This window comes from Mus caroli, unplaced genomic scaffold (genome assembly GCF_978045245.1).
Source record: "Mus caroli unplaced genomic scaffold, Mus_caroli_1 scaffold_17, whole genome shotgun sequence".
NCBI lineage: Eukaryota > Metazoa > Chordata > Mammalia > Rodentia > Muridae > Mus > Mus caroli.
In genome coordinates, this window is record NW_028227272.1 from 16,955,830 (window position 1) to 16,980,000 (window position 24,171).

At 41.8% G+C, this 24,171-nt stretch overlaps 1 protein-coding gene across 4 annotated transcripts in view; it reads left to right on the top strand.

Moving 5' to 3' along the window:
* The window catches only part of Yeats2 (YEATS domain containing 2), a 95,581-nt gene that overhangs the window by 46,779 nt on the left and 24,631 nt on the right, over positions 1 to 24,171 (top strand). For all 4 annotated transcript variants that reach the window (XM_029470574.2, XM_021185201.3, XM_085832526.1 and 1 more), the window contains 8 exons: positions 1,200 to 1,439; positions 4,760 to 4,918; positions 5,840 to 5,943; positions 9,114 to 9,221; positions 9,613 to 9,795; positions 19,570 to 19,828; positions 22,148 to 22,309; positions 23,693 to 23,862. In XM_029470574.2, coding sequence (XP_029326434.1) covers positions 1,200 to 1,439; positions 4,760 to 4,918; positions 5,840 to 5,943; positions 9,114 to 9,221; positions 9,613 to 9,795; positions 19,570 to 19,828; positions 22,148 to 22,309; positions 23,693 to 23,862 — 1,385 coding nt within the window. The remainder of the gene's footprint in view (positions 1 to 1,199; positions 1,440 to 4,759; positions 4,919 to 5,839; positions 5,944 to 9,113; positions 9,222 to 9,612; positions 9,796 to 19,569; positions 19,829 to 22,147; positions 22,310 to 23,692; positions 23,863 to 24,171) is intronic.

Here is a 24,171-nt window from a genome sequence, read left to right on the forward strand (position 1 = left end):
AGTTTTATTCAATATTAGAATGGCTACTCCAGCTTGTTTCTTGGGACCATTTGTTTGGAAAATTGTTTTCCAGCCTTTTACTCTGAGGTAGTGTCTTTGTCACTGAGGGGTGTTCCCTGTATGCTGCAAAGTGCTGGGTCCTGTTTACATATCCAGTCTGTTAGTCTATGTCTTTTTATTGGGGAATTGAGTCCATTGATGTTAAGAGATATTAAGGAGTAGTGATTTTTTTCCTTAAAGATTTATTTTATTTTATGTATGTGAGTATACTGTAGCTGTAGAGATGGTTTTGTTCAATTCTTTCACCTGTTTGGTTGTGTTTTCCTGGAATTCTTTAAGGAATTTTTGTGTTTCCTCTTTAAGGGCTTCTTCCTGTGTAACTGTTCTGTATTTCTTCAAGGGAGTTATTTATGTCCTCCTTAAAGCCCTCTATCATCATCATGAAATGTGATTTTAAATCAGAGTCTTGCTTTTCTGATGTGTTGGGTATCCAGGGCTCGCTGTAGTGGGAGAACTGGGTTCTGATGATGCCAGGTAGCCTTGGTTTCTGTTGCTTATGTTCTTTCCCTTGCCTCTCTCACCATTGGTTATGTCTGGTGTTAGCTGGCCTTACTGTCTCTGACTGTGGCTTGTCCCCCCTGTAAGCCTGTGTGTCAGCACTCCTTGGAGACCACTTCTCTCCAGTAGGAATCTGGGTATGGAGAGCTGAGGCACAGGGTCAGCTCTGGGGTGCAGATGGAAACCGGAAAGATCCTTCCCCTGGCTGTTTCTCGGTTTCTGTGTCCTGATAGCTCTGGGTGGGTCCCTCTTGGGCCAGGAATTTGAGCAGAGTGGTGGTCTTACCTGTCCTCACAGGTGTAGCGACCCTCCTTGGAGACCAGATCTCTCCTGGGGGCATTTGAGTACGGAGTGCTATGGCACAGGATCAGCTCTGGGTGCAAACGGAAACAGGAAGGATCCTGCCCCAGGCTCCTCCTCAGTTCCTGTGTCCTGAGGGTTCCAGGTGGGTCCCTCTGAGTAGAAATGATGGTCTTAACTGTACTCACAGGTGTGTCTGCACTTCTGGGAGACCAGCTCTCTCCCCAGAGGTATTTGGTTGTGGAGCGCTGTGACACAGGCTCCAACAGTTTTGTTTATTTCCCAAAGCTGGAAGATGTTTCCGTGTAATTGATAATATCATGTCATTACATTTCAAACAGGATTCCCAGAGAGCACCGAAGCTGAGAGACACAGTACATTTTATTCTTTACCATCTTCGTTGGAAAGAACACCCACTAAAGTGACAACAGCACAGAAGGTCACCTTCAGTTCACATGGGAATTCTGCCTTTCAGCCTATCGCATCAAGCTGCAAAATTGTGCCACAAAGTCAGGTGCCTAATCCCGAGTCACCTGGCAAGTCCTTTCAGCCAATCACCATGAGCTGTAAGATTGTCTCAGGTATGCAGAGCAGGTGCTGGAGATAATGTGGGTGGCTCTTACTAGGTAGGGAAATCAGACTATCAAACTGGCCTGGAAATTTCTGTGTAGTACCGTCGGGCCAGGACCTCAGGGTGTTCCTTGCCCAGCCTTGCAAATGCTGAGATTACAGTGAGAACCACCATCCCCAGCTCGGAGATGCTTCTACACTGCCATGTGTATCAAAGGGCAGTCAACCACTGTTGGTAGGCAAAGCTGTCCCAAAGAAAAGCACAAGTCTTTTAAATGGAACAAATTTCTGAATAGGGTGAAGAAATGAGGTCCAAGGTATTTATTCCAGTTTTCCCCTGGCAAATGTGTGTTCTGCTGTATTTTAAGGTTAGAGTTGAGTTTGGAGAGAAAGAGAAATCTTTGACTTCCTCTAAGGGTTGAGTTGGTGTGGCATTGAATTGCCTTTTATTTTTCTCTATCCATTGCTAGAGCATTGTTGATTTTATGAGCAGTCATTCTGAGACTTCCATTTTGCTGAGGGCTTTTTTGTTTGTTTTGTTTTGTTTTGTTTTCCTTTTTTTTGTTTTTGTTTTGTTTTTTTTAATTAGGTATTTTCCTCAATTACATTTCCAATGCTATCCAAAAAGTCCCCAATACACTCCCCCCCCCCACCCACCCACCCCTTGCTGAGGGCTTTTATCATGTGACAATTTCACATTTATACCAAAAGGACTAATGGTAGCATACTTACTGTTGGCTGTACTTCAGGAAAGACAGGAAGGGGCAGTTGAAAATGTCTTAAGTAGGGAGAACACTTCTTTGTAATTTTATTTCATATGTTTGAATGTTGTAGCTGCTTGTATATTTGTGTATCATGTGTATGCCTGTGGAGGCCAGGAGAAGATATTTTTTATCCCCTGGAATTGAAGTTGCAGGTCACTGTGAACCACCATATGGGTGCTGTGAACTGAATCTGTGTCTTCTGTAAGAGCCACCAGTGTTCCTAATTTCTGAGCTATGTCTCCAGCCCCTCTGTATAAATTTTAAAAGGAGGCAAATGGGAATATTTACTGTTGTTCGTGGATAGCTAAGCAAAACTACAATACAGATCTTTATACAATCCATAGAGGGTAACAATCCTGTAATTTAATCTGCTACCAAGAAATTTGAAATAAAATGTTTCAGAAGTGGAGTAGACTGAACATATAAATTGATTTGAGGTTCAGAGAAATTTGCAGAGGACAAGTTCCGTGGGTTGGGGTAGGTAATTAAGTGTGTTTAGCTGTGCGTGAGTAGAGTTTGGGAATACTGTTTGGGGTTCTGCCTATGACATACATAGTCCTGATAGAGATTCTGTCTATTGTAAATAAATTTCACATTTTCCTATTCTAAATATATTCCAAATCAAAACACATAATTCCTCAACCTAGCTATTTCCTGACTGATTTTCTTTGAACATTCAGTGTTATAAATACTAGCCTATGAGATTAAGAGATTTATCATACCAAAGTACAGTAGTGTTCTACATTATGAATATAAAACACTGCTTTTTGGATTTTTTTAAATATAAAAATATATTTACCTTATTCCATGTCATCCCTCCAGCCCTTCCCATGTGTTCATGACCTTTTATTTTTTTAATTATTGTTGTGTGCATAAGGGTGTGTGTGTGTGTGTGTGTGTGTGTGTGTGTGTAATTATATTAAATGTGAACTGTTGAGTCTCTTTAGTGTTGCTTATGTGTATATTTTTGGGGTTGATCAGGTAAGATTGGCTAGAAATGTAGGGTGTTCATGCCTGGGAAAGAGCTTTCTTGGCAGTCTTTAGTTGCCTATGTTCTTCATCTAGGGTGAGGCCCCTCATAGTTCTCTCCATTTATGTTGTTTAAGTAACTGTATTGTTGGATTTCGAAGCCTAAGCTAATGTGTAACAGCAATCGTTTGTTTGTTTGTTTGTTTGTTTGTTTTCAAAACAGGGCTTCTTTGTGTAGCCCTAGCTGATTGGAACTTGCTCTGTAGACTAGGCTGGCCTCAAACTCACAGAGATCTGGTCTACCTCTGCCTCCCAAGTGCTGATTTTAAAGATGTGTGCCACCACCACCTGGCATGTAACTGTAATCTTATAAATTATGTGTTCTTCATGTCTCTGACCCAGTACATTCGTGGTTGTATGTGTGTTTGTGTGAATGTTGTTATGGTCATTTGCCAAAAACAAAATACTGGTTAAAAGCAATCCCATAAAATGAATATTTACTATAAGTGCTGAACAAAAGATCTGAATCTTGCTTGTTAGTGTTTGCTTGTTATCCCAGTCAGTTGGAGTCGGTTGGAGTTGGTGACTTCATCCCTTACAAAACTTAAAGCTTTATATAAGTACCCCTCATTTCTTCCCCATGTGATACATTCTGTGCTGTTTAATAAAAGTGAAAAAGGAGCCTTTGTTAGGGACAGACACACAGGGACAGATTCAGAGCCATACAACAGACAGTAGACAATGGAAGACTGAAAGAGAAAAAAAGTAGAGAAATCCAGTCTGGGCTGGCTTTTGGTCATTGACACCAAAAGAGAATGCAAAGATTTCTTTCCTCCAACTCACAAGAATCCTTCTGACTCCTTAGTGCTGGGATTAAAAGCATAAGCTACCACACCTGGCCTACTTTTTGACTTTTAGTGTGCATGCCAGGGGATCTTGTTAAAATGCAGACTTACTTTCAGTAGGGATTAAGGGTAGGCCCAGAGAATATTTATTTTTTGAGACAGAGTCTCATTGTGTATGTCTAACTGGCCTGGAACTCAATATGTACAGCAAGCTAGCTTTAAACTCACATAGATCTGCCTGCCTTTGCTTCCTGAGTGCTGGGATCAAGGCATGTGCTACCTCAACTGGCCTCAGAATTATTTCTTTTTTTAACTTTTTCCTTTAAAATTGTTATGTGTAGGAGCGTTTTGCCTGTATGTATGTATGTCTAGGAACCACAGATAAGCAGTGCCCATGGAGATCAGAAGAAGGCTTTAGATCCCCTGGAACGTGAGCTGCCATGTGGGTGCTGGAAATTGAACACTCAAGCCCTCAGGATGAGTAACAAGTCAAGAACTCTTAACAGCGGAGCCATCTCTCTAGCCTCAGAATGTGTTTCTAGTTAGTTGCTCAGTTTGCTGACCCTGGTCTTGAAATGATCCTGGTTATCCAAGTGCACAGTGTAAAACTGGACTACCTGGTGCAGCCACACTGGTGCAGCCCCTGCTCAGTATCTGAGATGCTGGGCCTGTTCTCTCTTCTGATTATGTCTTTGGCATCTTCCTATCTAATTTCTGTTTATTTTGTTTCTCTCCTTTCTTTAATTAACAAAGGTTCTCCAATATCAACTCCAAGTCCATCACCATTACCTCGCACACCAACTTCCACTCCAGTTCATTTGAAGCAAGGCACTACCAGTTCTGGTGTCAGCAACCCTCATGTTATTGTGGATAAGCCTGGGCAGGTCATTGGGGCCTCCACTCCAAGTACAGGTATGGATAAGCACTATTAGTATCACCTGAAGAGTTTGATCTTTTATTAATGATAAAATCCCAGCATGAACCCTCCATCTGTAGTAAGTGTATATAAATGGAAGCCCATACTGTTTCTCTGAGGAAGAGTCACTGTGGGTGAAAGTGCAGTGTTTAGGAATTAGAATCCTGTCTGCAGTCTCCGCACCATCCCTAAGGTTCGCCACAGCTCCATGGTACCAATCAGGTTTCTGGGCTTGGTCTTGGTTTTTAGTATTCTTTTAAACCCTTGTATCCATTTCTTCATTTGCCCCATGTTTTTTTTTTTTTTGCACATGCTCCTCAGGTGTAATCTTCCCTGGTTAAGGGAAATAGGAATAGAGAAATAAAAATGAATGATTTTAAAGAAATGAGGCTGTTTCCCACCCCACACATTGCTATATATAGTGGACTTCCACATAGGTGTTCTGTTTTGTTTTTAAGCTTAGGTTTTAGAGTGGTTTACATGTAGAGATCATTTGAAAAGTTCTCCTTCCAGCATATTTACGTATGCTGAGCTGTCTTGGTGGCTACATATTAGTTTTAGGAATCAGCCACAACTCTGAAGAGGCAAGTTTGGTAGGTGAAATAAGTTATGGAATATCTCTTTAGATCTAAACTTATTTACTATTGATGATTAAGTGATTTTTTTTTTAATCAGACATTGTGTAGCTGTGGGATAACACAGGCAGCATTTGGAAACAGGTGCAGTAAAAGTTGGCATTCATCGGAATGTGTGTGTGTGTGTGTGTGTGTGTTTAGACTTTTATGGTTTTGAATCTTCAACCTTTAAAAATGAACAGTAAATAATTGGAAACAAAGAATGGGGGAAATGATTTTAAATTATATCTTGTAAACTTTATTTTGTTGATACATAATTTTTATATCTGTCTTGCTTATCAGGAAGTCCTACAAGCAAGCTCCCAGTGGCCTCTCAGGCTTCCCAAGGAACAGGGTCCCCTATTCCTAAGATTCATGGAAGTAGTTTTTTGACATCTACTGTGAAGGTAAACTGTCCCTGCTTTACTATACTGTGCAGGTAAACTGTCCCTGCTTTACTATACTGTGCAGGTAAACTGTCCCTGCTTTACTATACTGTGCAGGTAAACTGTCCCTGCTTTACTATACTGTGAAGGTAAACTGTCCCTGCTTTACTATACTGTGCAGGTAAACTGTCCCTGCTTTACTATACTGTGAAGTTAAACTGCCCCTGCTTTACTATACTGTGAAGGTAAACTGTCCCTGCTTTACTATACTGTGCAGGTAAACTGTCCCTGCTTTACTATACTGTGAAGGTAAACTGTCCCTGCTTTACTATACTGTGCAGGTAAACTGTCCCTGCTTTACTATACTGTGAAGGTAAACTGTCCCTGCTTTACTATACTGTGAAGGTAAACTGCCCCTGCTTTACTATACTGTGAAGGTAAACTGCCCCTGCTTTACTATACTGTGAAGGTAAACTGTCCCTGCTTTACTATACTGTGAAGGTAAACTGCCCCTGCTTTACTATACTGTGAAGGTAAACTGCCCCTGCTTTACTATACTGTGAAGGTAAACTGCCCCTGCTTTACTATACTGTGAAGGTAAACTGCCCCTGCTTTACTATACTGTGAAGGTAAACTGTCCCTGCTTTACTATACTGTGAAGGTAAACTGCCCCTGCTTTACTATACTGTGAAGGTAAACTGCCCCTGCTTTACTATACTGTGCAGGTAAACTGCCCCTGCTTTACTATACTGTGCAAGCTCAGTGGGGTGCTACCCAAAGACAGCATTTGATCTTGAAGATTATTTCTTACTCACTTTCTTCCTGATACAGAAGACAGTTCTCAGCACATCTCTCAAGTGGTTACCCAGTACGAGTTTGAAATCTCAGAATGGGGAAGAGGCAGCCTTACTTTATTGAAAATACTCCTTGAGAGGCTGGAGAAATGGCTCAGCTGTTCAGAGTGCCTGCTGCTCTTGCAAAGGCCCTGAGTTCAGGTCCCGAAAGCTACATAGCAGCTCATGGCTGCCTGTAACTCCAGCTTCAAAGGATCTAATGCCACTTCTAGCCTTTTTAGGCACTGCACACACATGTGCAGACTCACACAGACACAGACATTCTCTATACAAATGTTTGTCTGGCAGCATGTTTTCTGATGGTACAAGGAGCAAACCTTGTCCCCTTTGCACACATCAGCCTTAGTTAATTAATTTAAAAGTAATTCTTAACCTCTTTAAATAGAGAGTAGTTCAAAATATCACTATCCATAGACATCCGACTTCTTCACCCGCTCAGTATTGGGCCAGAGCACTTCCCTGATTGGCTGCTGTTTTCTCAAGATGGTTATCTTACTCGGAAGCCTTTCAGATGCAGACTGCTGTCTGAGTGGCCCTGAGATGCAAATCTCCTTTAGGGAGTGCCCACCCCAGCAGTTAACATTCCTCTAACTTAGTTGACAGGGATCACAGATGGTTTTCTGATCAAAATGAGGTTTTCTTGGAGTAACTCTCTTGAAAGTCTTACCTCTACCATTTACTTTTTAGTATTTGTTGATGACATTTCATTTTGTAGACAAGTAGTAGTCTTAACTTTAATTATTTTCCTTAAAGTTCAATTTTGGCACATTATCTCTGAGATCTGCTTTTGTCTTTTGTAGTGGAGACAAAAGTCAGTGGTTTTTATCTCACTCTTCTGCTGCTTTCCATTTTCTATTCCCACATCATACCTTTGATGGTTTGCTTGTTTTGTGGTAAGCTTTCACTGTAGTCTAGGCTAGAGCTTGGGACCTTCCTGTCTCCACCTCCTGAGATACAGGGTTACCTTGGTCTAGAGCATTGTTTTCTTATCCTTTTTCTTTCTTTGGAAAATTTATTTTCCAAATGTGAAACTCATTTTACATTTATCTGTATTCCAGATACTGAGTGAATTTTTCAAGACAAGTTGAGAGTATTATAAGAAAAAAAACACAACACTAAAACATCACCATTATTTGTTAGAATAATTTACTTAGTGCCTATGCTTTAGGAATATAAAGCCAAATACAATCCCTGTCCTTTACCATCTGGCTAAAGATCAGACATACGAACCAATAAAGAATCAAATATTAGGAATGGACATAAAGATCAGTTGGTGTGTGTGAAAAGACTTCCTAGGGAGATGCAGTGCTCATATCTATTCACTCCAGATAGAGAACCAGCCACAGATCAAAGTCCACTGTGGTAAACCAGTGAGTTTTTTATTGGGGTTACTTACATGAGTATGGGTGAGGGGTTACTTACAGGGGCAGAAATGACTCCAGAACAGCCGCTTCACCAAGGCCCAGCCCAGGAAGGGCGCTGACTCACAGAAGCAAGGAAACCTGGAGTAGGTTAGACTATCCTTTCCTAGTGACTATGTTAGTCAGGCAGCCTTGCTGGTTTTTCTCCTCCTTGCTGGTCTGGTCTCAGGGCCTTTCCTGAAGCTTGCCTTGTCTGAGAGTGACTCTAAACAGTCTTCCTTGCTCGTTCTGAGAGGGCCCCTCGTGAATCTGCTCAGCTACTTTCAGACATTTGCCTTTGCCTTAGGAACTTCCCTGGAGACAGAGCATGTCAGTCTCCAAGAAACTGCTACCCAACACTGGCAGAGTGCTTCTTCTACATGCACAGAGCTTTGTGTGAGGTTGTAAGCATGTAATCCCAGCACTCGAGAAGTAGAGGCAGGAGCATCAGAAGTTCAAGGTTTTCTTTAGCTAGGTAGTGAAATCAGCCTGGTCTACCTGACACCCTGTCGTATAGGACTGTAACGTTGTTCAGGACACAGATGAGTAACCTTTTGATGAGCTGATTTCCTGGTTTTTCAGGCAGGGTCTCAGTGTTTAGTCCAGGCTAGACTTGAACTAACAGTCCTCCTTTGTCAGCCTCCTGTGCAGTGAGTTACTACTGGTGCTCAGATGGAATTGCATACCTCATTTTTTATTTGCTTTTAAAAAGGAAATTACAGTGAATGTATAGAAGCTTAGAAGATCTATAGCATTGTGGGGTTTTGTTTTGTCATGTGTGTGTGTATGTGTGTGTGTGTGTGTTGCTAGCTGTGGTAGGTTTGTATTAAGTAGATAATACTAATATTACTGTATTAGGTGTACTAAGTGGCTAGAGTATCTGAAATCATCTGTTTGGGCCTGTTATATAATATATAGTAACTGTTTTTACATACAGCAGGAGGATTCTTTATTCGCATCTATGCCACCTCTTTGCCCAATTGGTAGTCACCCTAAAGTGCAGAGCCCCAAAGCTGTGACTGGAGGACTTGGGGCTTTCACAAAGGTGAGTGTGTGCCATAGCCTTGCCTGTGTCCTTCCCACTCTTTAATAGGCCTTAGCTCTGAGATGTGCTCCCGCTTATTTAATGCTGTCCACGTCCTAGGACTCCAGGGACACGGGAGTTCAGAGGTCACGGCCTATTTTGTCTCTCTTTGCTGCCTTCCTACCCAGTCTCTATGACAAGTGACAGAGCAGGGATCAAGTGAGATACTCTTTGCCCCTTTACTAGCTCTTAAGGACTCTTATCTCGTAAAGCATTATTTTACCTTTTTCATGGAGCCTTTCTGTGTACCCAAGCTTGGTTAACCCTGCAGAGACTAGATTCACATTTTCATAGTAGGCCCTTCCTCCTCCTCCCCATGGGATACTTATTCAGTGTCATTGTTTGTTGCAAGGTGATCATCAAACAGGAACCCGGAGAAGCTCCTCATGTGTCCACAACAGGAGCTGCGAACCAGTCAGCATTCCCTCAGTATGTGACCGTGAAAGGGGGTCACATGATAGCTGTGTCTCCTCAAAAGCAGGTCATAAGTGCTGGAGAAGGGACCACTCAGTCACCAAAGATTGCACCCTCCAAGGTTTGTATGGGTTTGGGGTGGGAGAGTCATGTTCAAGAGATAAAGGTTATTTGTCTATATAGTTGGCAGGTGCCAAAATGACTTAGGTTGCTCAAGTTGTTGATCCCATATTAACCTATGTATGTTAACCAGGTTGGAGAAGACCCAGTCAGTTGATATTACACACACGTGCTCCTTACTGTCCTTCCCTGACAAGAGTCAGGGGTGTTTAAATAGAAGACCCAGGAACAGTCTCAGGAGCATAGGGACAAAGTATCCTCTCTCTAGCAGTAAAAGTAACAGGCTTCCTGGGCTTTCTGACTGATTCACGTCTAGGTGGGAGCACTTGACCTGTAAGAGAGTGGTGCTCTGAGCACCTCCCATGTCCAGGCTCTGCGATTCGTTTGTTTGAGATAGAAAGACCTCAGATTTAAAACAACCTCCTACCTCACTATCCCAAGTGCTACGGTTCCAGTGTGTGCCATTTGATTCTTTCATTTATTCTCTTTATAAATTAGAAATACTAGAGAATAAATATAGAGAGTACGGTGAAGCAGCATATAATTTATTTTCTACATCAGTTCATATAGAATCTATCAGGTGCTCATATGCCAGGCTCTTTGTTCTTCATGTGTGTGTGTATATATATATATATATATATACATATATATATATATATATTGTATTCTTGAACTATACCTAAAAGGCAAAGGCAAATATCTCCCCCCACCCCTTATAAATGTGGCAACACTGGGTTTGAGGGGCTAGGGACCTTCCTGGAGAATACATGAGTATATAGCATACTAGCATATAGCGTATAGGTAGTAAATGGCAGAAGGCTTGAAATTTATGTCTTTCAGCTCCAGATGAACCATTCCAGAGCTGATGAGATTTATTTGCTGTGGTCTCTAATCTAAGCATGCTTTGGAACATGCAGTTACATTATCTCAGTGTTTTTAGTAGGTATATTCTAAAGCTATTGAGAATGTTTTATGGGTGTTTATATTTCAGCTTCAAAGCCCAGCCTGTCTAGAAGTGAATTGTTTTGAGAAGAATATTTTAACATGGAAGGCAGTATTACATAGTTTATGTTAGTTTAGACAAATAGATTTCCTTGGAGATAGAGGTTAAAATTCAGGGTTACACATTGCTTTTAAGCCTGTAAGGTTTCCAAACTGAACTAATCAGACAATTTATCTTCTGAATTTAACATAGCAATTCCTAATCTGCCGCACACTTTCTGTGCCAGTATTTTCTCAAGGGCCTGGGAATCTGCCTTTTCCTAAGCTCCCCAGGCTGGCCTCGAACTCAGAAATCTGTCTGTCTCTGCCTCCCAAGTGCTGGGATTAAAGGCATGCGCCACTACTGTCTGGCACCTTTTATGTTTTTTAACCTTATATTTTTATGTATGTAGGTCTTTTGTCTAAGTGTGTATCTGTACACCCTGTACATGCAGTGCCTAGAGACTAGCAGAGGGCATCAAATTCCCTTGGGACTGGAGTAACAAACAGCTGTGGGCTGTCATGTAGAAGCTCTTAGCTGCTGAGCCTTCTCGTACACTATGTTTAAAGTATATTAGGCTTCATATAGTGGTACAGTTGTGTTTGTGTTTGTTTGTTTTACATTTATGTGTATAAGGATACAGATGTATCACAACACATGTGATAGAAACTCAGAGGACAGAGTAAGTTTTCTTTATCGTGTGGATCCCAAGGATCAAACTCAGCTGGTCAAGCTGAGCCATCTCATTGGCCAAAGAAAATATATTGCTTTATTAATTAATTTACTTATTTAGGGTAGGAGAATGCCACAACATGCTGGCAGAAATCATAGGATGACTTGGAGGAGTCATTTCTCTCCTCCATGTGGATCCAGGGATCAAACTCAGCTCACTGGGTGCACATGGGATTGCTAAAGTGCCTTCCTAAGTATCATCCCAGCAGGAGTTATAGAAGACAGGCGCTTTCCCTGTATACAACTTCAGAACAACAGAGTGAGACCAGTAAACACTGAGTATTTTGTTATATTTGGTATGCATGCATTAGTACCCTGATAGGAACATTGAACATAATCGGCTATAGCTTTGAGCACCCATATATCCAACTTGCTGCTCCCTAGCTATATAACTTTAACCATGAATGCAGCCCGAACACAAAGTTATAAAGTCACTTAAAACAGCATGAGACTTTTTGAAAAATTCTTTTTAACTTGATTTTGGGACTGTAGAGTAGGAACGTTGTAGATGACAACACTGACATGTCAAAGGATGGACACTCCCACATATGCCAACGCTTGTGAACTGTTACCTTGATTATAGCCATTCTATAATGTTTAAAATGGGATTTTTTTTTTCTTACATAGGGGTTCACTAGACCAGGCTAACCTCTAGCTTATGGAGATCTGCTTACTTCTGTCTCCTGAGTGCTGAGTACTACCATACTAGGCTGTTTCATTTTTTTTAATGTGTATGAGTGTTTTTAATTTCTGTGTGCCACGTGTGAACCTGGTACCCAGGTCAGGAGGTGTCAGATCCCCTGGGTCTGAAGTTTTAGATGTTGTGAACTACCTACCGTGTAGGTGCTGGGAATTGAACATGGGTGCTGTGAAAGAGCAACCGAGCCACCATCCAGCCCCAATTTTTTATTACCATATATTAAGTATACATAATGGGTTTGTTATGATATATTCATACATGTATATTTTGATTATATTCACCTGCCCATTATTCTTTGTTTCTTCTACACCTAATGATGCATATGTGCATTAGTATGATTCATTGTTTCATTAGGATTGTGTACAGGAGAGATTAGTTTCATTAGGGCGAGGTATTATCTACAGGAGCGTGAGCATCTCATCAGTGGCTGTACCATGGAAGAAAATATCTCCTGCTTACCCAGCAACCATCCACTCCCTACAGCTCCACCTACAGCTCCTCAGGGATGAGTGGATCTTTATGACTCAGCAGGACACTGAGGAGCCCAGTCTTGTGCAGTATCATGGCTTAATAATACAATGTTTGTTGGAATTCCCAAAGGTGGAATTATAGACAGACAGACAGACAGACAGACAAATAGATATGTGCTGAGAACCTGACTTGGGCCTTCTGCAACAACAGCGTGCACTGTTAGGCATTAGAGCCATCCCTCTAGTCGGCCCCTCTGTCTTGTCCTGAAGTTTTCACTGCAGAGGCTCTCTAGTTACATTGTTTGTTATGCTTTTGTGAATGAGCCTCTCACCCTTTTCTGGGGGAGGGGCATTGTTTTGTTTTTTCCCTCAGAAGGTTGGTTTGTTACTGGTATATAGAAAAGTGACTGGTACTTTACTTAGAGTATTTTACAGATCTAAGATGTTTTAAGGTCTTTATTGTGTGGTGCTGTCTATAAATGGGTTATTTGGCCTCTTCCTTTTCTACTGTATCCCTTTTATTTTTTTTCCCCCTGCTCTACTTAAGATTTCAGTAATTACATTGTGCAAGGAACTCAAATCCAGTTGGAATAGAGCAGTTTATTCACAGAATGCTGCCTAGAGGCCAGTTAGGGCTGAGCTTGCTTCCCCTACCCACATCTAAACACCTGGGTTACAGAACAAGACCTTACAAAAAGATGGTGGGCGTTAAATAAATATTAAGACTTAGAAATTCTGACTGTATTCCCTTCTCCAGTTGTTTTATGCATTAAGAATTTGTTTTATAGAAGTTTTTAATTGGGGCCAACAAGATAGGTAACCTATCAGGTAAAGGTGCTTGACACATGGGCCCAGTGACCTGAGTTCAATGGAGTGAACTTAGTGGGGAGATTAAAAGCATGCACCTGCATGTGTGGCCTTGTATAGTTCTTAACAGTACTGAAAATCTGAAGAGCCTTTGTATTGTACTTCTTTATAAAATAGTTCTTTCAGTAATGTTTAGCTTCAAACCTGACAACAAACTCTCCTACGAGGCTCTTTTGTGCCAGTGTCATCAAACCTTAGTCATGGCTTCTCAACTCCACCAGTTCCCTCTTTCATACCACGCACTGGATACTCAGCTTTCAGTCTTCCACAGCACTTTACCAAGAGTGCTAGAAAACATGGACCACAGCAACTATAGGCGTTACAGAGAGCGCACAGTGTTGACAGCAGTGACCAAGGGCCTGGAACTCACTATGTAGGCCAACTGGCCACAGACTACCATAGATCCTTCCTCTGCTTTCTCCATGCTGGGATTAAGGGTGTCAATCAACATACCAATCCAAGGAGTGATTTTTTTTTTTTTTTTTTTTTTTTTTTTTTTGGTTTTTCGAGACAGGGTTTCTCTGTGTAGCCCTAGCTGTCCTGGCACTCACTTTGTAGACCAGGCTGGCCTCGAACTCAGAAATCCACCTGCCTCTGCCTCCCGAGTGCTGGGATTAAAGGCGTGCGCCACCACGCCCGGCAGGAGTGATTTTTTTTAAGGAAACTAAAAATATACTAAGATAAAGGTACTACAAGTAATTTAAAATACTCAAGACATAGTAAACCAATGACTGAGACTTCAGATTGCCATTTAGTATGCTTTATGTTGTAGGAAATAAAACCAGTCCAGTCTATAGAGTGTACACTGATGCCTAAGATAGCAGCAGCCTCCCATGATTCAGGATCCCATTATCTTCTGGTTGTTATAAAAAAATACAGAACCAACAAATGATTTCATCTTTTAAATAATACATTCACGAGTCTATGGAGATGGCTTAGATTTATCCTTTGTTTGTTTGTTTGATTGATTGATTGATTGATTTCTACTTGGCTTCCAGCTTGGGCTTACTTTTGGCCACCCCTTCAACTCAGCTGACTGTCTGGCTCCTCACATTGGTGTGGTTTATTCTTGCAAGCCAGGTTAGGGGAGGGAGTGGTCACAGAATCATGTTGGCCCAGAGTTCAGGTTTTAAGAGCAATGAGGTCGTACACACCTTTATTCTCAACACTGGAGAAACAAAGACAGGTGAATCTCTGAGTTCAAGGCTAGCCTGGTCTACATAGTGAATTCCAGGCCAGCCAAGGTTACACAGTGTGACCCTATCTTAAGCAACAACAGCAAAACAAAACAGAAAAAAGGATTTATTCTTTGGTTCTCCTCTTATTTCCACTCTGCCTTGTGATTACCATTCTTCACTTGATAGAAATCAGTTCATGTTAGCCAAGCATTTTATAAATTTATTCTCATTTTATGATTCTGTGAGGTAAATATTGCCAATACATAAGCTAATTTTATTTTGTTTTATTTTTATAAGCTAATTTTAGAGTTCAAGGAAGTTAAGTAATTTATCCAGCTGCCTACTTGAAACTAAACTAGGAAAACAAGTCTGTCTGGTTGCTCTGTACTTATTAATGCTCAATTAGGGGACCACAGTCTTCACAGTAGCCATAATGTCCAAGCTCATGATAAATGTATTTTTATATCACAGTCTTTGGAAAGAAACAGATGGTTTAGTAGATTTTAATGATTTTTTTTCTTTTTTTTTTTTTAAAAAAAAGCTCATTTATCTTTTGCTTACTTCATTCTGCCTCCTGAGTGACTGTTTTCCCCTTTTGGGACAAGGTCCCACCATGCATCTCAGCATATCTGCACTGAGATTGTAACCAGGTGCCACTGTTCTTTAAACATACGTTGGGGGGTGGGGGGGAGGGTTGAGGGCCAGAGAGATGACTCAGCAGTTAGGAACACTTGCTGCTCTTCTAGAGGACCACATTTAATTCACAGACATTCACAGCTGGCAACCATCTAGTGCCAGAGATCCAGTGCCCTCTTCTGGGCTCCTCAGGAATCAAGCGTGTATGTAGTATACACATAGATGCAGGCAAAACGTCTGTACATGTAAAATAGAAATCTTTAAGTCTTCGATAATTTCATAAATGTATTTTTATCATATACATGTCAGCTCCTTTTATAATTAACTCCCCGTCTTGGTTTATTGCTGTGATAAGATACCATAAGATACCACAATCACCAAGGTGGGGAGCATGGCAGCAGGCAGGCAGGCTTGGCTCTAGAGCAGTAGCTGAGAGCTCACATCTGATCCATAAGCATAAGGCAGAGAGAGCTAACTGGGAATAGGTCTGGCTTTTGACACTGAAAAGCCCACACCCAATGACATACAGGCCACACCTCCTAATCATTCCCAGAGCTTTACCAACTAAATCTATGAGTCTGCTGCACTTTTTCAAACCTCCATACCACCCAACTTGGAGTGGGGTGTTGTTGTCCTCACCACCACTAAGTCCAGTTTGTGCTGCCCAGCCAGCCTGGGGAGTGGGAGCCCATTGGCCAGCAACTCAAAATGATAACCAATACCCATTACTGGGTGATTTATTAGCTAGTAAGGTCTCTAGTTGGGATATTGTGCCCCTATTGTTTGATAAATCCATTAAGCCTCTTTATTTATGTACAGTATATACTTTACAGTATATCTACAGTAGTGTTTCCATGAGCTTTTAAAGAAGGCCTTTAGTGTTCGCTATCCTCCCCATAGTTCCTTCTGTACCCCACTCTTATGGCTCCCATCCCAATTTAGCACTTCCTATTCCGTTATTCTCTTTTAATGATTTATCCCTGTGTCCTAGCTCCCCTCCCTGGATACTTCACTCTGGTGCTTTAGACTGCTCAGCTACCCCGACACTGCTCATCATCACCATTCGTACAGTCTGTGTGAGTGTGTGTGTCCTAGTGAGGACGGGTGCTGGTGGAGGATAGAGGCCTCTAACCCTCCTCGAGCTGTGTTCCTGGCAGTCCTTAGCCTCTGAGCTGTCTCTCCAGCCCCCCCCCTTACTTTTTAATGATTCAAAACTGTCACTAAATTGTAGAAAATATATAATCAGTATCTATCTATCTATCAGATATAAGTAATAAGTGCCTTCTGCTCCATGTTTGTATATGCATATTTACTTTAGGGTAGTTCTTTTTTCCTCCAAATGAAGTCCGTTTTGTTCTTCCTAGAAATTACTTTGTTCATAATTTTTAAAAATCTTTATTTTTGTTTTATGTGTATGGTTGTTTTGCCTGCCTATGTCTGCATATCATATGCATGCAGTGCTTGTGGAAGCCAGAAGAGGGCATTATATCCCCTAGAGTTGGTATTACAAATGGTTGTGAGCTACAAGGAAGGTACTGGGAATTGAACCTCAGCCCTGCAATTTCTTAGCTCCAACTAACTCGCATCAATTGTCCCAGTAGTCATGTTTATTTTTCACCCTAAAGCCAGAGCCACATGGCCAAAGCTGCCATGTTCTGCTGCTTGCTGAGGCTGGAACATGACCCCTCTTATTCTATTACCAGCTTTCTATTTTCCAACTCCCTCTCTGCCTAAGCATGGTTTTCCTGGAACTTGCTCTGTAGATTGCTCAGAGATCTGCACGGAGATAGAAATTGCTCTGTCTTCTGTAATGCTGCCATGTCTCCTGTAATGGGTGTGTATCACCATGCCTGGATTTAAGCCTTTCTTCACCTAGTACCTGCTTTGTCCCAGGCTGGCCTTGAACTCAGAGATCTGTTTGGCTTTGTCTCCTGGGATTAAAGATGTGTACCACCATGCCTAGATCTTGCCCCCAAATCCCTTCATCTATTATCTTCCTAGAACACAGGATTCTTTTCCATTTCACTTCCTGGTACCCCTTTAATACTTGAACGATATATTTTATATTCCTTTCTAAGCTTGCTATTCTTGTTCAAAATGTTCTTCTTGAGACTTAACCAGAGAACAAAGTCTCTGCTGGGCTCTTTTGAGACTTTCTTTGTCAGTACAATCAATTTGAATCTCTTCACCTTAGCCTCAGGCAGACTCTTCAGACAACAGCGAAAAGCAGCCACATTTTTCACCAAAATATCACAAAAACAGTCTCTAGGCCCCATATTGAAATTCTCCACTGAAACCTCTTGGGCCAGGTCTGCACAGTTCAAATCACTCAGCAACAGTCTTTTATATTCCTACTAGGATGGCCCATTAAGCCCCAGTTAAAGCATTCCACTGCTTTCCAAATCCAAAGTCCCAGAATCAACATCCTTCCAAACAAAAGCATGGTCAGGCCTATCACAGCAATACCCCACTCCTGGTACCAACTTTTATCTTGGTTAGGGTTTTACTGCTGTGTATAGACACTATGGCCAAGTCAAGTCTTATAAAGGACAACATATATTTGGGACTGGCTTACAGGTTCAGAGGTTTAGTCCAGTGTCATGAAGGTGAGAACATGGCAGCATCCAGGCAAGCATGGTACAGAAGCTGAGAGTTCTACATCTTCATCTGAAGACTGCTAGTGGAAGACTGACTTCTTTTATTTTTTTTTTTATTTATTTATTTTTTTTTTTGGTTTTTCGAGACAGGGTTTCTCTTTATAGCTCTGGCTGTCCTGGAGCTCACTTTGTAGACCAGGCTGGCCTCGAACTCAGAAATCCGCCTGCCTCTGCCTCCCGAGTGCTGGGATTAAAGGCATGCGCCACCACGCCCGGCGGAAGACTGACTTCTAAGCAGCTAGGACTAGGTTATAAAAGCCCACTCCCACTGTGACACGCCTACTCCAACAAGGCCACACCTCCAAATAGTGCCAAACATGGGCCAAGCATGAACAAACCACCACATACATGATGGGAGAGAAGTAACTCTCACAAGTTAGTTGTCTTCCTATCCTCTGACCTCCATATGTTCAGGCACATGCACAGACACCAAGATGTATTTACACAACAAAAAATTAATAAATGAATACAGGTGGCTTCATTTATTGTTACCTTCTAAAATACTCATTAAATATTGTTTCTTTTGTTAATTGTTATCTGTGTGTGTGAATATGAGCACATACGTAAGCACAGTAGTCACGTATATTCAGAGAACAGCTCTGGGCAGTTGGTGCCCTGCTTCCCACTATGTGGGCTCCAGAGATCAAACTCAGGTTGTGAGGACTATGAGGCGAGGGTCTTTACCCACTGAGTCATCTCACCAGCCCTAAATTATCTCTGAGATTAACATTCTACTGCTTATTCTGTTAGAACAAACTGCTTAATTTCCTTAATTAAAGAAAGTGACTTTATTTTTTTTTAAAGTGACTTTTAGAAACCAGCTATAACAATTTATTTGGTGCTGGAATTTTTTATTAATTTTTATTAATAGGATTGGAATCATAGCTCATGTGATAGAGCGTTCGCCTAGCATGCACAAAACCATGGGTTCAATACCCAGCACTAGATAAATTTGATGTGGTAGCCACCTGTTCCTTAGTCCCAGCACACAGAAAGTAGAACAAGAGGATCAGAATTTCCAGGTCACACTGAACTTTGAGGCCGACCTGGCATACATGGAACCCAGCCTAAAAATTTCTTTCAATTAAATATCTTTGTTTAAATGTTTCCTTTTTTACTATCCAGCAGCAGAAAACGCTATCATAGACTGTAGTATTCCTATCGTAGACTGTAGTATTCCTGCTCTGGTGTGTACATGGTCACTGAAAATGATTTATAAATATGTCACTGGGAAAAGCTTGTGTTACCGATTAATATTCTAAGACTGTGTAGGATTTTGTATAGGTCTACGTATGTATAAAGCCTTCCTGTTATGGTGGAAGCTCTGAAAAGCAACTACTGCCCATCTAACCTTTTGTTTTGTGGCAATACACAAACTTACATGCCGAGCAAGGTGCCCTTGCTTGGGACAGTTAGACTTCTGTGTGACACCCCCGTCCCCCAACCTTTGCTATTGCTTTGTTCTTGCTGGAGTGGAGTGGCTGCTTCAACTGCAGAGAACTCACCAGGCCCGTGAGAAGTAACACTATTGGACTGTTTTCTGTCTTGAACAGGTTGTTGGTGTGCCTGTTGGCTCTGCCTTACCTTCCACAGTGAAGCAGGCTGTAGCAATCAGTAGTGGCCAAATCCTTGTCACCAAGGCCAGCTCTTCTGTCACCAAAGCTGTTGGTCCAAAACAAGTTGTGACCCAAGGAGTTGCCAAAGCAATCGTGAGTGGAGGTGGAGGGACCATTGTCGCTCAGCCAGTGCAGACCTTAACCAAGACTCAGGTCACAGCTGCTGGGCCGCAGAAGAGTGGCTCCCAGGGCTCAGGTAACCTTTCAGTTGTACTGTGTCAATTGCAATGACTTGATTTGCTGTTGGGTTCTGACTAGGAAAGTGACATAAAGTGATGTGCCAGTTCATTCTCATGGGATAGTTTACACAGAACCATGAGTAGTTGAAGCTTTATTTGTGTGTGTACTGTAGATGTCTGTGCAAGCACATTCAAGATCAGAGGTATCCATGATACCACCTGCCTTCAGGTGTGAAGTCATTCTCACCTGTTCTTGCCCACCTGAGTTGTGCTTCAGACTTAGACCCCTGGCATGATCATGTGTCAGCAGCATTTGAAATGTATAACTAGTGGACTCTGCCAAACAGATGTTTGAACACCTTGAATAAGCTTTAGCCCTTGATGCTGCTGAGAGCATGAAAACAAAATGCTGTAGATATTACATACATGTTTACTTTAGAGGGCTTTTCTTTTGTTTTTGAGGTTAATTTATTTATATTCTATATGTGAGGATATTTTACCTTCATATATATAGGTTCATGGTATGTGTACCTGTTGCCCATGGAGGCCAAATAATGATACTAGATTGCCTAGAACTAGAGTTACAGGCAGAGTGCTGGGAATAAAACCTAAGTCCTTTGCAAGAGCAGCAAGTGCTCTTAGACCTGCTGAGACATCTTGCCAGTCTTTTTTGGAAATATTGATGAGGCTAGGGAATTGAAATTGAGAGGAGAGGTGGTTATAAATATCCAAACTAGGGAGTTCATGTTGTCATGTTAAAAATAAGCACAAGTCAGGCGTGGTGGCACACGCCTTTAATCCCAGCACTCGGGAGGCAGAGGCAGGCGGATTTCTGAGTTCGAGGCCAGCCTGGTCTACAAAGTGAGTTCCAGGACAGCCAGAGCTACAACAGAGAAACCCTGTCTCGGAAAAAAAATAAATAAATAAGCACAAAAGGGACTAGAGAGGTGGCTCAGCCATTAAAGGTGCTTGCTACTTTTCCAGAGTTCAGTTCTAGCACCAAATCTGGGTGACTCACAACTGCCTATAACTTTTACCCCATAGGATCCATCACTCTCTTCTGGCCTGTGTAGGTGCCTACATAAACACACCCACCTCCACATGCACAAGTAAATAATAAATTGTTAAAAAAAAAAAAACCTTTGATAGTCAAATGATTTGAACCTTACTTTCCTTATCTTGCCATAGTACTTAGCAAAAGTTAGCTTCAGTAAGTATTTGTTAGATAATGCCTACAAAGGATCCTTCTGCCTGTTTCTGCCGGATCAGTGTTAGTTGCTCTCTGCTGGCTCCTTTGACTATTCACATAGGAAACATAGTGACAGTACTCTAATAGAAATCTCTCCAATAAGCCTGTTGTTTTTTGTTAAAAGACAATTGAGAGATTATTTTTATTTTATGTATATGGGTGTTTTGCCTACATAAGTGTCTGTGTACTGTGTTCATGAAGTATCCGTAGATGCCAGAAGAGAGAGTCAAATTTCTCGGACCAGGAGTTAGAGATGGTTGTGAGCCACTGTTTGGGTGCTGGGAATAGAATCCAGGCCACCATGAAGAGCAATCAGTGTTCTTTAACTACCTATGCATTTCTCCAGCCACTAAAATAAGTCTTTAAAAAAATAATAAGTTCATAAGGACCTGGCTTCATAGTTCATACTTAGAACTGCAGTATGTGGGAGAGTCATGAGTTTTAATCCAGCTCGGTCTCTGTAATGAGACTCCTCCCCCGCCTTTTTTATTTATTTACTTATTTGTACATCATTCTGTCTGCATGTATGCCTGCAGGCCAGAACAGAGCACCAGATCTCATTATAGATGGTTATGAGCTAGGACCTCTGAAAGCCTCAGTGCTCTTAACTTCTGAGCCATCTCTCCAGCTGGAGACCTTCTCTTTTAAAAGCAGGGGAGGAGGCAAAAAAAAAAAAAAATGCCAGGCCGTGATAGCACACACCTTTAATCCCAGCACTCAGAAGGCAGAGACAGGTAAATCTCTTGAGTTAAGAGGCCAGCCTGGTTTAGAGTGAGTTCCAGGGCTACACAGAGAAATCCTGTCCCAACCTCCAGCCCCCCACCCCCCCAAAAAAAGAAGAAGAAATAGTCCAGGCTGGGAAGATGGGCTCATTGCCATGCAGAATTTCAGATATGGGTTCAGCCAGTGTATATACAACATAAATTTATGGAAGGCTTTTCTAAGATATAAATTTAGTTTTAAGTCATCTAAGAAATGAACTAAGGTTTACTCTTCATTAACTAGGCATGTTACTGACCCATGTGTAATTTTAGAATGTTATCCATAGTTGATGTCCTTCTTGTTCTTCTACCCTCTGTCATTTTAGTAATGGCCACCTTGCAACTACCAGCCACTAATTTGGCCAACCTGGCGAACTTGCCTCCAGGCACTAAACTGTACCTTACCACAAACAGCAAGAACCCCTCAGGAAAAGGGAAGCTGCTGCTGATTCCTCAAGGAGCCATCCTGCGAGCTACCAACAATGCCAGTTAGTGCATCATTCCATCGTTCAGTCCCTGGGTCTCTACGTGGGTCCGTCTTGTCCAGCTGAGGGCCGTCCTTTCCTGAGCCAGGAAGTGTTTCTGTAATTTTGCTTGATTGTGTAATGGAAGAATTTGCCCAAGTGGATTTATATATATTTTTTAACCAGACAGTGGGCTTAAATATCATCATAGTCTTAGGTAGTGACACTGTTGTGTGGGGCATTCTGGGAAGGGTCCATTTACTGGAGGGTTGCTTTCTTGTGACGCAGATGTGCTGGCGTAGTCTCTGTGACTAGTTTTTGGTTGTATTACTAGGTTTGGAGTGGAAATGAGAATTCTAGGTTCAGTCTAAGTATGTGTCTTAAAGCCCCAAGGACACTATGCAGTTTATTTAGTTACATAAAGCTTTTGCTTTGACAGGTGTGGGTGGTGTTGAAAATACAGATTTCCCTCTGAATTGAAGTCTAGGAGCCAGGCTTGTTAGAAATGACGTCCCTTGGCTATTGACAGACGATCTCAGATATGTGCAATCTTGTCAGGCCTGGCAGTGCTTAGATGGAGAAGTGACTGACCCTTGCCCAGAACATTGTTAAGCCACTTACCATTTCTATAATGGCTTGTTGCCACTTACTCTATTTTCCTCACACCTAAATAGGACAGTGTCAAAAAGATTTGTAAGGAAGGGCCAGCCTCCATATTCTGTGTGAGAGCAGACGGCATCTCTGGTCTCCACCTTCCTCAGGGTCAGAGGCTGTTGAAGGATTGTGCTTGCTGTAATAAAAGTGGCAAAATTTGTTAAATGTATGCTTATTATAGTCCACGTAGCTCACCACCATGGAAGGAAAGGGGGAAAAGGTTTTGATGTGAGATCTGAAAAAGAATTGAGAACTTGGAGCCAGAGATGGTTAATTTGATTTTAAAATGTTGTCTAGAAAATATTAGCATCAGATTTTCATCTTCAGTCAAAATACTGTCAAAAATCTTCATTGGTACTCAGAGTGGGGGGTATAGTCAGCTACCAGTCTCTTTAAAAGTACTAGTTGAGTGTCCTGTTACCTAGAATGCTTGAGACCAGGCATTGATTGCAGGTTTTTAGAATTTGGAATTTTTATAGAGACTTTATCAAGTATAGTCCAAAAAATCTAAAATGCTCCATAATCTAGAACTTTGCTGTTACTTCAGTATCCAAAAATGCCTTGAATTCAGACTGTACATGCTGAAAGTCTAGGCAAATTCAGTCTCGGTTTTTAAACTCTGCGGAGTTTTCCTCACTCGTCATCGATGAGCAGGACATGGAGGAACGGTAGTGTGGGCGAAGCATCTGCGCTCATCTGCTTTTCCTGTTGAGCTACTTCCTGTGATGCTCCTGTCACCCATTTTGCTTACAGACCTGCAGTCTGGCTCGGCTGCTGCTGGTGGCAGTGGCAGCAGTGGTGCAGGGGGAGGCAGTGGAGGTGGCGGTGGCAGCGGAGCAGGAGGAACCCCAAGCACCTCTGGCCCAGGAGGGGGCCCCCAGCACCTGACTTACACATCCTACATCCTCAAGCAAACCCCCCAGGTCTGGGAAGCAAATGCCTGATCTTGTAAATTACTTAACTTCCTGATAATGCCTTTAATTATTGTTGATTTCCCTTTACCATGGTAGACATTAAATTTGTATTGTTTTGAGCTTGTTTGGTTTTGAGAAGTAAAAAGATAGATTCAGGAAGATTAAATAATTAATGTAAGACCTTCCTGCTAAGCTAATGATAGAGTTTGGATTTGAGCCCTGTTTTCCTGCCCCAAAGAAAGAGCCTGCTATGCTAATTATTCCCGCTCCCCATCTACTAGGTAGTAAACAATTAATGGTCAACTGAAACTCTGCTCT